The sequence below is a fragment of the Platichthys flesus genome, chromosome 14, assembly GCF_949316205.1.
Source record: "Platichthys flesus chromosome 14, fPlaFle2.1, whole genome shotgun sequence".
Taxonomy (NCBI): Eukaryota; Metazoa; Chordata; class Actinopteri; order Pleuronectiformes; family Pleuronectidae; genus Platichthys; species Platichthys flesus.
Genome location: NC_084958.1, coordinates 11,202,995 through 11,219,673, shown reverse-complemented (window position 1 = coordinate 11,219,673; position 16,679 = coordinate 11,202,995). Strand labels below are relative to the sequence as shown.

Genomic DNA, 16,679 nt, shown 5'->3' with positions numbered 1-16,679 from the left:
CCTTCACATTCCTGCTCGTGGACAGTCTGGAATCTGCTGCTTTTAAACGCAAATATGACCTGCGGTGACATATAGACAAAAAAAGACTAGGTTTCAAAGTGCAGTTTCACTCACACACACACCAACAACACCAGAGCAATAAAAACTACGCAGAGCAGCACAGTTAAGTCATAAAACTATATTTATAAATAAAAAGACATTTTTTTCCTTGATAAAAGAGTAGTGTGAAAGACATGGTAGGATTTTTTTTCCACTATACATTATCACACGACAGAGTCAGAAAATGCTCTGGTTAACAGATGAAAATGCAGCAGTGTAGTGTAAAAATGACTCTGGAAGCTGGATGCTCATGTTAAGCATTAGAGAATGAAACTAGTTGTGACCAACTACGTATATATAATTAAACAAATGCATTCTTACAGTAAGAAGGACTGCGATTCTCTTGCACTACATACAATTATTTCCATTTCTTTCTCTCTTTTTAAGTCAAGCAAACATTTAAAAAGTCTGAATAAGGTCAACAGTTAGTGTTCGTTTCGGCGTTGTTACAGTTTTTTTTCCCCTCTCGTCTTGTTAGGGGTCAGCAAGTGGGAATTGAAAGATTGGCTTCTTTTTTTCTCTCTTTCAGTTTTGACGTGGACATGGGTGGGGGAGGACAGAGAATGCAAGATAAGGAGGCAGAGAGGAGGGAAGAGTGAAGAGAAGAACAAATGAAAAACATCCATGTAGAAAGCGCTGACTCATCCTCCCCTGCCGTCCGTTTCCACCGCCTCCCTCCCTCCCTCTTTCTCTCTCTTGCTTTTTGACCTCACACAAACTCTTCCCCACCAAGGAGCGTAAAAAGGAGAAAGGCTGCTTTGGTTCAATCTTGACTGAGGGAGCTTCTTCACTGAAGAAAGTATGGCCACTACTATAAGGAAAAAAGCAACAGAGAGGGGAAGCATTTTCTCTTCGCACACACAGCAGGATTGGTTCGATTCAGGAAATTGGAATAACAGCGTTGGGGTAACAGGACCTCCCGTCCGGTCACGCTGTCCTTCTCATTCTCACAACGTCATGAGAAAACCCAATATGCTACTTTAAATCGGCCTTAAACCTGCATTACATCACATCACATCAACGAAGAATTCTCCGGCGTTGCCCACCGCCATGCGCAGGGACTGGCGTGATCCAGTGATCTCAGGGGGTGCGGAGGCGAGCTCTCTGCCCGGTGGGGCACCAGGCGCAGCTGTAGACAAGTGTGGGGGCTGGGGGGGCAGACCAGGGGGGCCGTAAACGAGGCCAGGCCCGTAGGCTATGGAGTGAGAGTTGGCGCTGCGGTGGCTGACAGAGCTGCGGACGCTCCGCTCACTGGAGGGAGCGACCGAGCGCTCGCTAGGAGCTCGGTGGCTCCTGATCTCAGGTTCACTGCCACTGCCGCCGGACTTCCGACCCTCGTTTTTGCTGCAGTTTGAACCACTGCTTCCTGTGGACAGAGGAGAAGACATGGTACTTATTATCCAAATGTGACATTACATTTTAAAAAAACATACCCTTTTTAATATTATATCTGCATGACCTACATGAGCCTCTCCCTCCCACCTGGGTGCCAGTGAAGTAATGCAGTGAGTGCTGACCCAGTTTGTGGGAGACACTCAGGAGAGCTTCATGACTAACTCAGACATGGTCACAGAGAATTAGCTGCCTTCACCAGCCTCATTTTGCTACCACAAACAGCCTGTTTGCTTTTCCAGCAAGATCTTCAGAATGATGAATGACACCAACAGTTGATATGAATAAAAAGGACTATAGTGGTAGAGATACATGTTCCATGAAATTATATTAAATCCACAGAAATGAAAAGATTTGGTAGGAGATTTCTTGAGACAGGTGTGGTTTGTTAGACTAACTCAGCACAAACATTTCAAGCAAGAAAAACATGAAAAGCAATGAAGCAAACTGGTATTTTCATGTTGTATCTTGTTAGCTAAGATATTCACCAACACATTCAAATTGCCGTAGTGTGCAGGCATTAAATCAGGACAGAACACATGAGATGTTGTGTGCAGTCAGTGGGTCCAGCTGTTGTTGGTCAGCAAACATTTCAATTGCGTAAGCAGACTGCTCCTAAAACCACAATGTCTGGTTTTCTATTTCTACACACTTTCAATACACAAAATGCATCATGAAAATAAGGCAGCTTTGGCGTGGCTGGAAGACATATTTTTCACTCTCAACAGAGCCAGACTGTGTCCTGTAAGTCTTAGAAGTATTATAACTCCAACACGCAATGGACAAGTCACTGTATGGAGACATTTGTGTTGATAGGCTCATCTGGCTCTTTGTAGAATTCCTCTCCCTCCTGAGGCACAAGTCCCTCTGTCCCTCATTAGAAATGAGAGAAGGCCATTCTAATTGAAATATGTTTGGGAGAAACTTGAGTGTTTGCTACAGATAAATTGATTAATATCCTACTATTTGAAAGGTTTCAATAAACATTTTTATAAATATTTGTTTGTGAAGACACAGATAACTCTAAACAGGTTAAGTAAATACCCAAAAGATTGATTTTGGATGGATGGATTTTCCAATATTCAACATTGTATCAGAATAGTTACAAACCACCATAACACTTCCCCTTCTCTTGAGATTGTTTTTCAATACAACTATACTGTTCTTGTGATGAAACTTCCTGTTCCCGCTGCACTCACCACTCTGCTGGCTTCCTGCACTGCCAGCGCCTGGTCCACCTTTGAAGGGCTGTGGCAGGTCGTAGGGATGAGGGATGGGGAACTGGTAGGGCAGGGGCATCGGCCAGGGAGCTGCCCCGGGGTGGGGGAGAGGGGGCAGGGTGTCCTGATCTGAGGCACCCCCGCTGGAACCATCGTGATCATGGAGAGACAGGTGGGTCATATCTGAGGGAGGAAAGAGGAAGAAACAATGATGTAGACTACCGCAGTAACCACCCACTTCTATTATATACGTGTCCTCTTTTACAACAGTGCATTCAAAAGATGTGGCAGGAAATACAACTTAACCAACAAACTGTATATCATTTTAATATTATTGCTCACACTCCAGGCAGAACTTAGCAAAATGAAGGCTGCAGTTTGCACTTACTGCCACAGAGGTCTCCAAAGACGTAGTAGCACTGCTCAGAGAAGGTTATCTTGTTCACAGTGTGTCGGATGTAGCCGGCCTTCAGCAGGTTGCTGGCATATTTGCGGGCTTCGCGGCGATCCGAGAAGCCTTCCACGTGATGGAAGAGCCAGTCGACCACATCAGAACCTGAAGACACACGCGTTGATAAAATGTGAATTCTGCAGTTCTGCTTAATTTTTGCTGTGTCTTGGCCAGTAGCAACACACAATAGTACATAATAGTAACTGAGCAATGAACCAGGAGATCTGCCGACTTCTCAACAGGCAAAAAAAATTCATGGCTTATCAGCACAACTGTCATTGAACGGCTGTTGCCATGAAAACTGGTGATTATACTGCTTCATTAAGACAAAGAATAATTCTTAACTGGGGAAAAACGCTTTATGTCGTCACTTTAGAATTGGGAGAACCAGTCTACAAACTGAATGGAGAGAATAAAAGAAAAGATGTGAATGCATACTAATTAAGGACATTACAAATGCAAGTCCATGCCCTCCGCTCTGACAGACGTACCGATAAAGGCATTAGCGATGGTGATCTTGAGCCACATCCTGTCCCGCACCTCCAGACCTGACTCTGGGCAGGCCATGGCCTTAGCAACTGTTGCCATGTCGCTGTGGATGGAGAGGTGGAAGTCATCGAATCCTGGGAAATATCAAAGAACATGCGTTCAAATAAACACAGCAGCTGAACCACATTCTCCTAACAGAGCTGAGATACTCTGGCTATCCATCTCACATCAAACATATTTACCACTGATATTGTTTGGAAAAAACATGTTAATCTCCTACATGTATTAAAACAGTTGAGAACTTTCGGTTTTCTCCCCCTAAAACTCAAAAGGAAAAATTAGCTGAGTGCTGTTATCAGGACAACTACAAAAATGTAAGTCTGTTTAGGAATAGTATTTGGTTTCCTGTGGTCTGGAGTGTAGTTTGTGTCCCTTTCTGACTTGACGCATATCAGGCGAGATCAGGTTTGATTTCCGTTTGAACTGGACCACGACTGAGACAAAACCCCAACAAAAGCCTGTTCATAGTGAATCAAATGATCTCCCTAGAGCATTATTATATCTTACGTTTCATCTAACTGAGGATTATTGCAGTCAAATAATGTGCTGTAATTCACTCAAAGTTCTGACTTCCTCTCTCACTGCCTCATTTACCGCCCGTTCGACGAGGATTTTTCCTCGTTACTGTATAAAACAATAAAAAGGTTGTTAACATTTTCTGAGTGCTGCACACGAGACAGTTTGACATTGGATATAACTTCAAGGAAAGAAGATGTTTTCATTGAAGATTAACAATACTAGGTTTCATTGTTTTTTTTTACTGCTTTTTTCCATAAAAAATAACCCACACCAAAGACTAAGTCTTTTTAAACTTTACTGTAGCTACACTTTTTACCCTCTTACCCAATTATCCACAGCACAAGACAAATATGCCATTCAATTTGAAAAATGGTGACAGAACCAGCCAAACCTCTCTTTTAAGTGTAGGGATATCGCAGATATTTACCCAAAGCATGTGATCAAGTGCAATTAATGTTCTTTCTGAGAGGGAAAATCCCCAAAACTTGATCAGAAAGTGTGTTAAGAGTGGAGGTATTTCTCCAGAAAGAAAGGAGAAAAAAGCATCACTGTCCTTCCAAAGATTACAGGGAGGATGAAAGCTGTGAGTTATGAGCTCAGTTTGACAAGAGTTACTGAGCAGATGGAAGCTGTGCGGCCGAGCACAGCAAAAAGCTGGAACAGAGAGAAGTTGCAGGAATGCAGTGAAAGGGCAGGGCCACAGTTAACAAAGATTTACTAACACGCCAGAGGAAGAAAGTGATATTAGCACAGTTTTGGAGGTTGGAGGGTTTGTGTTTGTTTAACAAAATGCATATCCTGGCATATAAACAATCCTGTAGGACTTTATACCTCAGAAGAACATTAAATATAAAAGATCCTGTTCAGGGTGGATACTGAAAAAGTAAAAGGGAATGGAAACCACGACTAAGAGCTAAAATACAATGTGTTTAGTTGTTTTGAACAAAAGGTCCTTTATTAAAGGCCACAACATGCAGCCCTCAGTGGGCGACAGGACTCACGTTCAGTCTCAGGGATAGAGCTGCTGATGGAGGAGCTGGTGGAGGTGACAGTGCTCATTGAAGGGCTCATGCCATACGGAGGGTACACCCCGGTCATGGCCGCCGTGTGGGACACCCATGCAGCTGGGTCAATGGGCCGGATTGGCTCACCTGTTGAAATGAAAGGCGGGGAAGTCATTTGGGAGTTGGTGACCATATTCGAGCCAGAGCAACACGATGGAAGAAGAATCAAATACTCACTCCTTGGCAGAGCAAAGCAGCCACGAGGATTTGGGTCCCAGCACTTAGCCACAGTGAGAGTAATGGGGCTGGTAAAAAACACAAGCAAGTTTACACCCACATTGATCTAAAAAAACAAACTGAAGAGTCTCAGCTGCACGATTTATGGAAGATTATGATTATCTGACAGAGTTTGTGCTAAGTTGTGCTGCTCACCCTGGCTTGTGCACGATGTCCCGCAGCACTCGGACTGCATCGTCATTGCTCATGTTCTCGAAGTTGATGTCGTTTACCTTCAGGGAAAAAAAGAAAATATATCAAAGCTGATACTCAAATGATGACAAACCTCACGCTCCATTGTTCTCCGTATAAAGAGGTATAACATTTTCACAGCCAGGCCATTAAATCCAGCTGCACAGAGCAATTAGCAAAACTGGCATTGTTTCAACATGAGGTCCCATATAAGAGTAATAAAGGAAAGTGAGGCACAAAAGAGTTTCTTAACCATGCAATACAGAACTTTTACTGATATCATGTGAGTGAGCGCTGAAACATAAAACAAGCATGGGATAGAGGAATAGATAAAGAGAAAAAGGTTTGTAGAAATCTTTAAATCACATGTTGTGTAGTGACATAATGCTAAAAGCATTTGTGGCATTGATTAGAAAAACGTTTATTGCTCACACATTACTAAGTCTTTCCACTTCACTACAGGTGCTGGCACTTAAACACAAACACAACATGCAGCTACCTACACTGGAGAGGCTCGGATCGGCTCCGACCACATCTGAATCAACACACATGCTTGACTCACAGCAAACGTTTAATGACATTTATGCTAATAAGCCATGAATTTGTTTTGCCTGTTGAGAAGTTTTACCCTGGTAACAACCTACAAACATTGTACATTCTCTATGTCTGTACTCTTTCTCAACCCCCCACGCACACACAAAGACACACACACACCTGCAACAGCATGTCCCCAGGCTCTATGCGTCCATCTGCAGCCACAGCTCCTCCCTTCATGATGGAGCCAATGTAGATTCCTCCATCTCCCCTCTCATTACTCTGACCCACAATACTGATGCCCAGGAAGTTGTACTTCTCTGTGAGGTGGAGGGGAACAAGCGAAGCAGCAGGGATTTAATTACGAATTAAAGTAGAGCAAATTGTTAACATTTGTGTATCTTCTTTATACTTTTTTCAAATCTGGCTCAATGGCTGACAACACAAGGAAGCTTATTAAGGAAAATAGGCAGACTACATATTGATTCATTCAAATCCAATCATGTTCTGTGTAGAACTTCCGAATAGTTAAGTCACTTACCCATGTTGAGGGTGACGGTGATGATGTTCAGAGACATGGTGGAGTCTGTGATGCTGCTGAATGACGACGACTGGAGGGAAGAATGAAATGGGAGGAATGCAAATAAATACTTTTTCTTAAAGAGATTTAGGTAGGATTTGCATTCCTGTTCTTCCAAGTGTGTGCGTGGTCTCACCCTGTCAATATTGGAGGCCTTCGGTTTCCGTCGACGACGGCGGTGTCGTCGCATTAGACGAGAGGAGCTCTGTTCGGTGGAGCTGCTAAACCTGAAACCAGAAAATATTTAGCATTTGAATAAACTTTACACAACACTTCAATGCTTGATCTAATCATGAATAACTATGCTATGACGTGATTATGCTGACTTCAGTACAAAGCAAAGATAAATATAGAAGCAAACGAAGAGCTTAACGCTGGAGAAAGTTCTTGGCAACTAAAGAAATCACGTTTGGAATAGAACTTGTAATGTGTCAGCTAGATTGCTAAGTAAACAGCTGTGAATAATATGCTATGCAGCAACAGCAAAACTTAAATATAGCTCTTTTAAAAACGAAATTAAACCATATATTTTCAGTTATCTTTTCTACCTAAATCAAGTTTACATCCAGGACACAATCTAACAAAAAGTACTTGTACCGAACCATAATCAAATTGTCTTCATGTAATTTGTGTAAATGTTGTATGTAAACCTCCCTGTTCCGCACATAACTTTTATTATATTTCTGTAATAAAGTTATGCTGGCCAGGGGTCAGGATGGCTTTAACCGTTTCTGCGACAGCATCCAGTTAACTTAATCTAGAAGTTATGTCCTGACAAAGCCTCAGTTGGCAACACTAGCAAGACATTTTGTTGAGGCGAAAAAAATCAATTTCATTCTGCAGGAGAAAGAATCTGTAAATAAGGTCTATTAGAGCTGCAACAACAGGAAAAGTAATCCTGGTAGATGCCTAAAGGCTGAGAACAGCAGAGGCTTTAACGTGGGTTGCAGATATTTTTACGAGCCCTGGAGGAGATCCAGGAGGTGACCACAAAGCCGCGAGACAATTAGTCTGTGCTAATCTCTGCCAAAAGCCAGCATCTGTAAATGTAGATGCTTTCCTCCGGCCAGATAGCTTTTCTGAGTGAACAAGCTAAACGTCTGACCTGCTGGTTGCGTCGTCATCCTCCGAATCAAAGCAGGAAGTGGACTCTAACTCGCTGCTCATGAAGGATGAGCAGCTGTCGTACTCTGCACCTCCGCGCCCCATTGCCCGCGATGAGACGCCATTCTGCCTCCCAGCTGCAGCAGGACGACATCATGATCAGAATGTATGTGACAAATGGAAATTAAGTTAAGATGTATCCACAAATCGGACTTAAATAGGAAAGACTAATTGAGGTCAGTTTGTCATGGGAGATGTTAGACTCTTCTTTCCATCTAAATTCATACTATAGCTACTAAAACAGTGACAGCACAAAACCAAGGATGTAACTAACATTTCTTAGCAAAGGGTTTTACATTAAAAGGGTTTAATTGTGCAAATTTGGGAGAATCATTGTGAAAAAGTTATCAGCTCCATGAACAAGATTCCAAAAACATTAAGTAAAACGAGAAACATAAAAAAAAAAAACACAAAAGCTGTTTTCAGACATGCACGGAAAAAACTTCTATGGAGATTTTCTGGAGCTGAATGTGAGGTCACCAGAGTCCAAAACAGAAATTCTGGACATTTATCAGAGCTTTTAGTGCCATGTCTGGAAAATGTCTGAGTGAGCCCACTTGAGAATACAGCAGGAAAATGAACAGTGAGCGAGTTGACAATGTTTCGCCAGTAGCAAACCAGAAAAAAATAAAAACTACAAATGTCTCAGGATGGGAAAGAGGCGTCAGATATTGAACGTAGATGAAAACACTGACAAATTTCAACTTGTTTACTTCTGCAAACTAAAACATTTTCGGGCATGACCGAGGGGCGCTGTGGCCAAGGGGGTAGAGCGGGCATTCTCCAACATGAAGGTTGCCGGTTCAAACCCCACTCTTCCCCATCTGCATGCCGAAGTGTCCTTGGCAAGATACTGAACCCCTAAGTAGCCCCTCATAAATGTTGAGTGTACTAAAAATTTAAGTCGCTTTGGACAAAAGCGTCAGCTAAATGACATGTAATGTAAATGACCCGAACAATCTCCCACTGCGTTCACCCCATATGAAAGTCCAGTGAAAGCCCAGACCGAATTCTCCAGACTTTTTCCGGAGTCCATGTCTGAAAACAGCTTAAGTTACAGTTTTCTGACCGTGGTCATTAGTGTGTTTCCGTCTTGGCCTCTCCTTCTCTCTCCTTTGCGACACAATGGAGCCGGTCTCTGTGTCGTTGTCCAAACTGTCTCGACCGCTTGCTGCTTTCCCACTTCAGACAGAGCGATAGAACAGGGGAGAGGGTGGGCATTAAAAAAGAGAAATACAATCGATCAACATCAGTGGAGCAGTCAAGTCCATTTCAAGTTTATATAAAGTACTACTTTTTAAAATCACATCATAAACTGTATCAAATGTAAAAGGTCTGCCTTAGTGTGGTTGAGGATTCACTCTGGGGCTGAAAGAAATTGAAGTTGTTGAATGTGTCTTTTACACACTTTACACTGATTTACATGAAGATAAATGCAAAAGCTTTTAACAAATACATTAAAGAACTAAAAGACTCGTTAGAGTGGGCATGACAGAGAAATCTGTGCTCTACTTTACCAAATCAAATGTTACAAAAGATTTATTTCTAGCACGAAGATAACTTGTTGATAATGGCTGGATTATTTGTCCTCCTTAGCAGTCACAAGGTATCGTACTTTTTCTATTCAATTTGCGGTTTCCTGTGAAACTGAGATTATTAGAAAAACCAGATGGGTTCATTCAAGACCCATACATAGAGCCAAACAAAGTACACGTGGCATCTCTGGCTCACTCACACACCCACAGAATCAAGAGTTGCACAAACTCGCTCTTTTGCACATTAGACAAAGATGCCACAAGTCTTCTCTTGAGTGTACTGACTGATAGGAAGGTGGTCTAGAGTCTCCGATGCCCCCGGTCCTCTCCAAAGGGGGTGTCGGCTCTATACTATCTGCAACTGAGCCGGTGTCTGTGTGGGCCCCGTCTCCCGAGACCAACTGTTAACAAAGAGAACAGAGAATCAGGTCAGTCTGAGGGGTGAGACAAAGACAGAGAGGGAAGAGAACACATGAAGACACAGAATAAGTGGGCACAGGCACACGTCAGGGCACTACTATATTTACACTACACATATTCAGGATATCTTGTTGTACTATCACAGCCTACAGCCTGAACAACATTTACAGGTGGTACGTAAACTATTACTACAAAATAAAACAGCTAATAGCTACAAATGTGCTCTTACTTTGGGGACTAAAAATGCTTCAACAAATACTAAAAACGTATTTGCCTTCTCCTAATTTCCTGCTGACAGAGCAACGCTGTCCAGAAGCAGCTATGAATTAAAGAAAGAAAGAGAAATAAAAACACACAGTCAAGAGTTGTGGTTTGTCTACCTGACAGCGTTGCCTGAGTTACCACAGTGTGGGAAAAAGTGGGCTCCAATGGGCCGTGAGCGCACAGAGGAAATCATTTCACCAGCACATTTTAATATTAGCACATTCAGCTGTTTACATTTCCACCTCTTTTTGACCTTCAACACATTTCAGGGAGCATTTTTTAAACCCTGTCTAATGTGGTTCTTAAGTTCTGGAGCATCTTGGCTGTTGTCCATAGCTGCATTGGGTTTTGCGTGCAAAAACTAACTTAAAAGCTAACTATCTGCTCTTTTAGCAGCTTGAAGGGGGTAAAAAGATCAAATTTGGTAGGAGCTGATGTAATAGCTGAACTATATACATTTCAGTATATACTGTATCTTTTGTGTAGAATAATAATTACAAAATAAAGAAACTCAGCTGTTTAGTAGATTCCAGGGCAAAGAATCATGTTCTGTCTTTTCAGAACATGTGTGTCAACATGTGTCTAGAGTCATATCTCATGTTATCCTCACCACACCCATGAAGTCTATCAAACATTACCTCCATAGTGCTTAGCTGTACCATTTCTGAAGCCAAACTAAAATAAATGAACTTTCTTTACACATCACAGTTTCCCCACAACCCCAGGTGATCAACAAAATGTGTTACATTTGTCCAACCAAAACTCCAAAGCATAAAGATGTTCACATTATGAGACTGAATGACAAGAAGAAGTTTTGCAAGGGAAGAAAATGGCGATGTCCAATAAAAAATGAAAACAATAGCAGATTAATTGTATCATACTGGAACTGGGCAACTTGTCTTAAACAAGATATATTAAAATTAATGACCAGTTCAGAAATAATACAGCAAACTATTGTTTTAAGACCGTAATTAAATAGGAGTTATTATTGTTGTACGATGTGCCGTAGAACTATTAATGTTAACCCTTTCTCAGTTATATCTTTAGATAGTACACATACGCACTATAACATTTGGAGTCTACTTCAGTACATTTCATTTTTACAGCAGGACAGTTGTAGCAAACTAGGGTGTAAAGATTTAAATAAGCAATATACCTTTGTGAGCTGACAATAAAATAAACATGGCAGACTCGGGGTGCTGGCCTATTGTGATGATGTGGTGTGATGCTAGCGAGCCAGGCCCCTGGACCCCAGAGAGCAATCAATCAGGCCAACAGATGAACGGTGGAGACAAACAAATGGACGCAACTCAACAGGAATAACAGCTCCTTGTACACGGAACATTTCAACAACCCCCAAGAGATAAACATTTTCACTCGCTCACACACACACAAGGAGGGGAACAGGCTTTGAACTACAGCGAACCAAACCCATGCACAGTCTAATGAAAATGACCACAACAGAGGGTTACATTGGAAGGAGCGAACTGGATAACGAACACCAACATGAAGCGATAACACTGTTTTGATGTCCCTCAAATAGGATCTAATATAAGCACACTGTATTAACCAAATGCATAACCCTTTCAGATTAGGACCCACAACATTCCTTCTCTCAACTTTGTTCTCTCCTTTCGTTAAGATTCAATCTTCTTGTTAGATTGAAATGCAGTGAAGCTCTTTGTTATGGGGTGTTTTCCTCCTATCCTGTGATTTCACTTGTTCTTAATCCAATTTCAACGTCGTCAAGAGAGGAAGGCCGACTGGGCACCAACACCAGATGTCTCTAATTTTGTGGAGATGGGCGGATTATTGCTTAGAGCCTCTAAATTGGACACTACATAACATTAGCTTGTGTATGTATGTGGTGACTAGCGTATCCAATCATTAATAATAATAAAAAAAAACTTTGAATCACAGAAAAAAGGTGCTTAAAAACACAATAGGAGAAAAAGATCACGCTGTTCATGTGTGTGTTGCTCCTCGGGTCATTATGTGATAATGATATTATCACGCAGATGCATAGAGCGCCTCCCTAGAGATGGAGTAGGGTTGTGACTGGCCGGCAGATGGGAACCTCTGTTAAACATGCACACACGCAGTTGCCCCACAGACATGGTAAACACAGAGAGAAGCACACCAACACACAAATAAACAAACCAGAGCAATGACTCCGGGATGTACGTTAAACCTACCCATGACACCACACGTCCATTAAAACAGGGCAGCTTAGCGTTGTCATCGGATATTTCCTCCTTCACCACCCTGTAAAGAGAACAAAGCTTTGTTTCAGAGAACCTTTACCAACACAAAAGCTCTCAGGGCAATAAAACATGTGGCTGTATTTAGATGCAATGGAGATGGGCGAAACTTCAGCAAGGGCAGACACTGAAAACTGGGACAACCAATGCTGATTTAGTAGTGCACTCACTACACTACTATTTCACTTCCAGGAAAACAAGATATACTGCTTAAACAATGTGCCTATAGAAAACGTCACAGCAAAGTATTGTGTAGTGACAGAGGGAAAACAATTGAAATGTCCTCAATGCAGAGATGAACTGCTCCTTGATACTTTGTAGACGGTTACATGAAACTATGGTTAAGAAGAGAAACAATTAAGTTAGGAGAAACTATTCAGCATGCTGCCCTGTATAACAAGTGGATGTGGAAAATGAACCAGTGATAATTTGCTTATTAACATGCATGATCTGCTTACAAATTGACACAATATAACACTGTTCAAAAGAGAATATCTACAGAATATCAAGGTGAAACCAGACATCATAAAGTTTTAGAAGCTACAAGCACAGAAGTGGGAAACCAGTCAAAAGACGCCATCTTGGTCAGGCATAATATAACTGCCATGCCTATGGTCAAATGGTACCAGAAGGGAGATAAGGATAAACATGATTCCTCTCATATGGTTCAACCAAATAATAAAATATTTCGATTGATCAATCTACAACATGCTAAGGATCACCCTGTTTCAGTGCTAAGACCAGAGGATGTTGCACCTTGTACAGATTGTTAAACCATATGAGGCAGATTGTGATTACGGCCTTTAAAGATAACATTTGATTGAGGTGTCAAATGGTTCCTCTCCACCACCTTGTCACTTCAAGCAAACAAATTTGGCACAAATGTAGCAATTGCCTCAAGACTACAGGTTGGGACAGGAATGGTTGTGCATCTTGAACCATATGAGGCAGATTGTGATTACGGCCTTTAAAGATAACATTTGATTGAGGTGTCAAATGGTTCCTCTCCACCACCTTGTCACTTCAAGCAAACAAATTTGGCACAAATGTAGCAATGGCCTCAAGACTACAGGTTGGGACAGGAATGGTTGTGCATCTTGGTCAGTGGGAGTTTCTGTCAGGATCTCTGATCTCTGTTTCAGTCAGACAGGTTGCTCAACCTAAACCAACACAGGTTGGAGTAAAGGTTTCACTATCTAGTTTACAGGATTATCAAGATCACTCTTCACAATATGGACAAGATGGGCCCCTCTTGAAACATTTCTTCTCCACTTGCAAACGTCCAGGAGTTGTTGCCCCACCCTGGAGTTTGGAATTAGCCAAAAACAACTTTGGAAACCTGGCTGAGCTGTTTAAAAATAGTACGTTTGCCCGTTTCCCTGCTGAGCAGGAGTCCCTGTCTGGAGGCACATAAAACGTCTACTTCTCCAGCCTCGTTTAAACACAAAGGGACGTGCTCATAAAGCTGCCACGGTGATGAACAGGGCATTCCTGTGTTCAACTGCGCATTCCTCGGGCTAACAGACAACAACAGCGGGGGCCTGCTGGACTCACTGAAACTGGCCGTGTACATTCTGACATTAGCATGTTAGCACATTAGCCTGGTGGTTACTGTAGTAACTGGTTGTTATCAGTTCAGTCAAACACTACCATGTTCCCACTTTACCTAAAATGGGTCACAGTGGCACTCAGGGTGTTCTCTGGTGTCCGTTCACATGAGAAACACCAGGCTTGGTGTGACAAAGTCAAGGCACCCGAGTCGCGTAAGCTAGCCGCACCAGCAATGTAAACAAATGGGGTCAGGACGCTGAGCAGAGCTGCTAACGCTGCGAGCTCCGTCGCTAGCAGCTAACAAAGGAACGGCAAGGCAATGAGCTAGCTAATGATCGGCAGCCAGGTAACGTTAACACTGATGACAGGCCGGCTGAATGAGGCAGTAACCAAGTTAAGTGTTAATCTAGCTGATGTAGCGTGAGGAAAACCCCGGAGCCTAATGTCGACTCCATGTTAAACACGGTAAACCCATTGGACAGTTACCCGAAGTCATCATCCATAGATTTGAAGAAGAATTTGTAGTTCGGCTTCTTCAGGACGTTTTTGAAGTCTGCGAGAGTGCATTTGTCCGCCGGCACGGACACTTTCACCAGATACGGCGTCTCCTGGTCGTCGAGGTGGTAGATAATCTTGGTCTCCCCCATCTCGGACTGCGGTTGAGGCGAGGCAGGCAGGGTGCATCAAGCCGAGGGCCCGGCAGGCTCCCTCTCGGGCCCCGACTCCCCGTGGCGCTGGCGGCGGCTTTGCCGTGGTCTTCCCGGCTCTCCCCGGCTGACCGACTCGCTGCGTAGCCCTGGTTCTCTCTTCTCTACGCCAGCTCGCCGATGCGACGCTACGCCAGCCTTTTAAATTCGAAGAAGCACCTTGCTCCACCGCAAGGCGTCCGAGCCCCGTCCGACGATTTGACTGCGTCAGTTTCCGTTCGTACCAAACTCCCGACAGCGCAGTGGAGGCTGAGAAACGAGTGGAAAACCGTGAGAAAAGGCAGGGAAGATAATCGGTATCTGAAGGTTCTGGTTCCTCCGTGCAGGCTCCTACTTTGTTGCACACGAACCGCACACAACCGTTCGAGCCTCTCTCAGAAGTGCGCCACCTACAGGAGAGGAGGAGAGTGGCAGCTGTGCGAGGCCTGCTGCAGTGCATATAATCAACAGAGGTGGTCCTACTGAGCAGGGCATGGGGGGGGGGACCTACGCTGCAGGTATAAGGTTATATGATCAACATACCGTGGACCGGAAGTGAACAGCAAAACACAACGAAAAATCTAAAACAAATTACAACTTCCATATACCATAACATTTAATAAAATATATATTATACCTACTAATTCTCAGTAATTTAAAACAGAATGCTTCTCAAATTGTATTTCAAGTGATATTGGCATGTGTATATTTTTTAATTCCTGTTTCCATGTTGAACATTGACTCAGCTCAGGCTCATGATTTCTTGACTAATTCTCAACCAAAGAGGAATGTCGACCAAAAGTTGCACCGTGGCAAACCTCACTTTCAGTCCTGCTTCTACAACAGCATTGGACACATCGAGGGGAGAATGAGTGGAAATATTAACATGAACAAATGTGGATCTATTCAGCTCAAAATGTTAGTTTGACAAGTTTTTGTAGTGCAATTATTGCTGGTTGTACATCAAATTGCCCTTGAAGGATAATAAAGATTTTATTTTATGGACAACTGTAGTTAATCACAAGCTGCACAAACCAAGCAAGAGCAGCAGAGGAACCCAGCAGCCAGCAGGGGGCAGCCTCAGTAGGGCCTCACTGTCTGTCAGGGCCTGTAACTGCCCGGGCCGTAATAACAATTTACATAATACAACGACAAATCTAAAAACACAAATCCCACAGCAAATCCAAAGTGATAAGAAATCACTAAAAAATATAAATCTTCCTGTTAAAAACATGGACAATCTTTACATCCAATCAGTGACAAAGCAGTTACCTTTTTTTTCTTTTAGAAGTTAATGCCTTTGTGTTTTGCTTTTGTGATTACAGATTGGCTGCTATTTATTTATGTACCATTCTCCTCTTGTCATTTTGTTTTATTTGCTGTTGTGTTCTGCACCTCCGGACCACCACGGTGTACAGATCAAAATTGAAATAAGTTCTTGATAAGGAAAACCTTTAGGATGATCTGGGGTAATGATTGAACACCCCTCAAATCTGCACCCACTCATTATCATAACACACACTAGCATTTCAAGTGCATGAGGTGGAAAAAAGGTTAATCTCATAGGACTTGATATGTCAAGTCCCAGATTGCTGAAAAAGACAACAACATATGTTTTCCAAAGTGCTTTACAAAGACATGACATTCAGATAGATAGGTACAGTAGATGGATAAAAAGATAGAATGAAACAGACTTCAGATTTTAACATTGTCCTGTGTTAACTTCCATCTCATTGTGCATCTCATTGAACATTACGACTGTGTTTTCACAAAGAAAAACACAAGATATTCCATTACAATGGTTGTGTTGCATTTAATGTATGACTACGAAAGACACTAGCAGACTTGAATAGGACACAGTCATCTACAACTTCATCAGATGCACTTGTATTATTTGGGGGCGTGCAATAGGTGTCACCTGTCTGCTTTCCTTCATATTCAGAAACTGGTGATTTTTTAAACATTTACAATTTATTGTCCTC

At 42.5% G+C, this 16,679-nt stretch overlaps 1 protein-coding gene across 1 annotated transcript; it reads right to left on the bottom strand.

Moving 5' to 3' along the window:
• Window positions 1–163: 163 nt before the first annotated feature.
• On the bottom strand, window positions 164–15,111 carry LOC133968230 (segment polarity protein dishevelled homolog DVL-3-like). The gene is made up of 15 exons (XM_062404148.1): window positions 14,498–15,111; window positions 12,395–12,464; window positions 9,801–9,916; window positions 9,050–9,162; window positions 7,922–8,057; window positions 6,953–7,043; window positions 6,778–6,847; window positions 6,417–6,556; window positions 5,667–5,743; window positions 5,472–5,539; window positions 5,232–5,381; window positions 3,654–3,785; window positions 3,100–3,267; window positions 2,691–2,894; window positions 164–1,465 (listed from the first exon to the last, which is right to left on the bottom strand). The coding sequence occupies exons 1-15, from the start codon at window positions 14,656–14,658 to the stop codon at window positions 1,107–1,109; spliced, it is 2,055 nt and encodes a 684-aa protein (XP_062260132.1). The 5' UTR covers window positions 14,659–15,111; the 3' UTR covers window positions 164–1,106.
• Window positions 15,112–16,679: the final 1,568 nt, after the last annotated feature.

Bases quoted from the DNA above. Each gene is read 5' to 3' on its own strand.
- LOC133968230 (XM_062404148.1), bottom strand. From the start codon at position 14,658: ATGGGGGAGACCAAGATTATCTACCACCTCGACGACCAGGAGACGCCG. The intron at 9,917-12,394 runs GTAGGTTTAACG...CTTTGTTAACAG, and splicing joins ATGGACGTGTGGTGTCATGG to TTGGTCTCGGGAGACGGGGC. The intron at 8,058-9,049 runs GTCAGAAAACTG...GTCCTGCTGCAG, and splicing joins GAAACACACTAATGACCACG to CTGGGAGGCAGAATGGCGTC.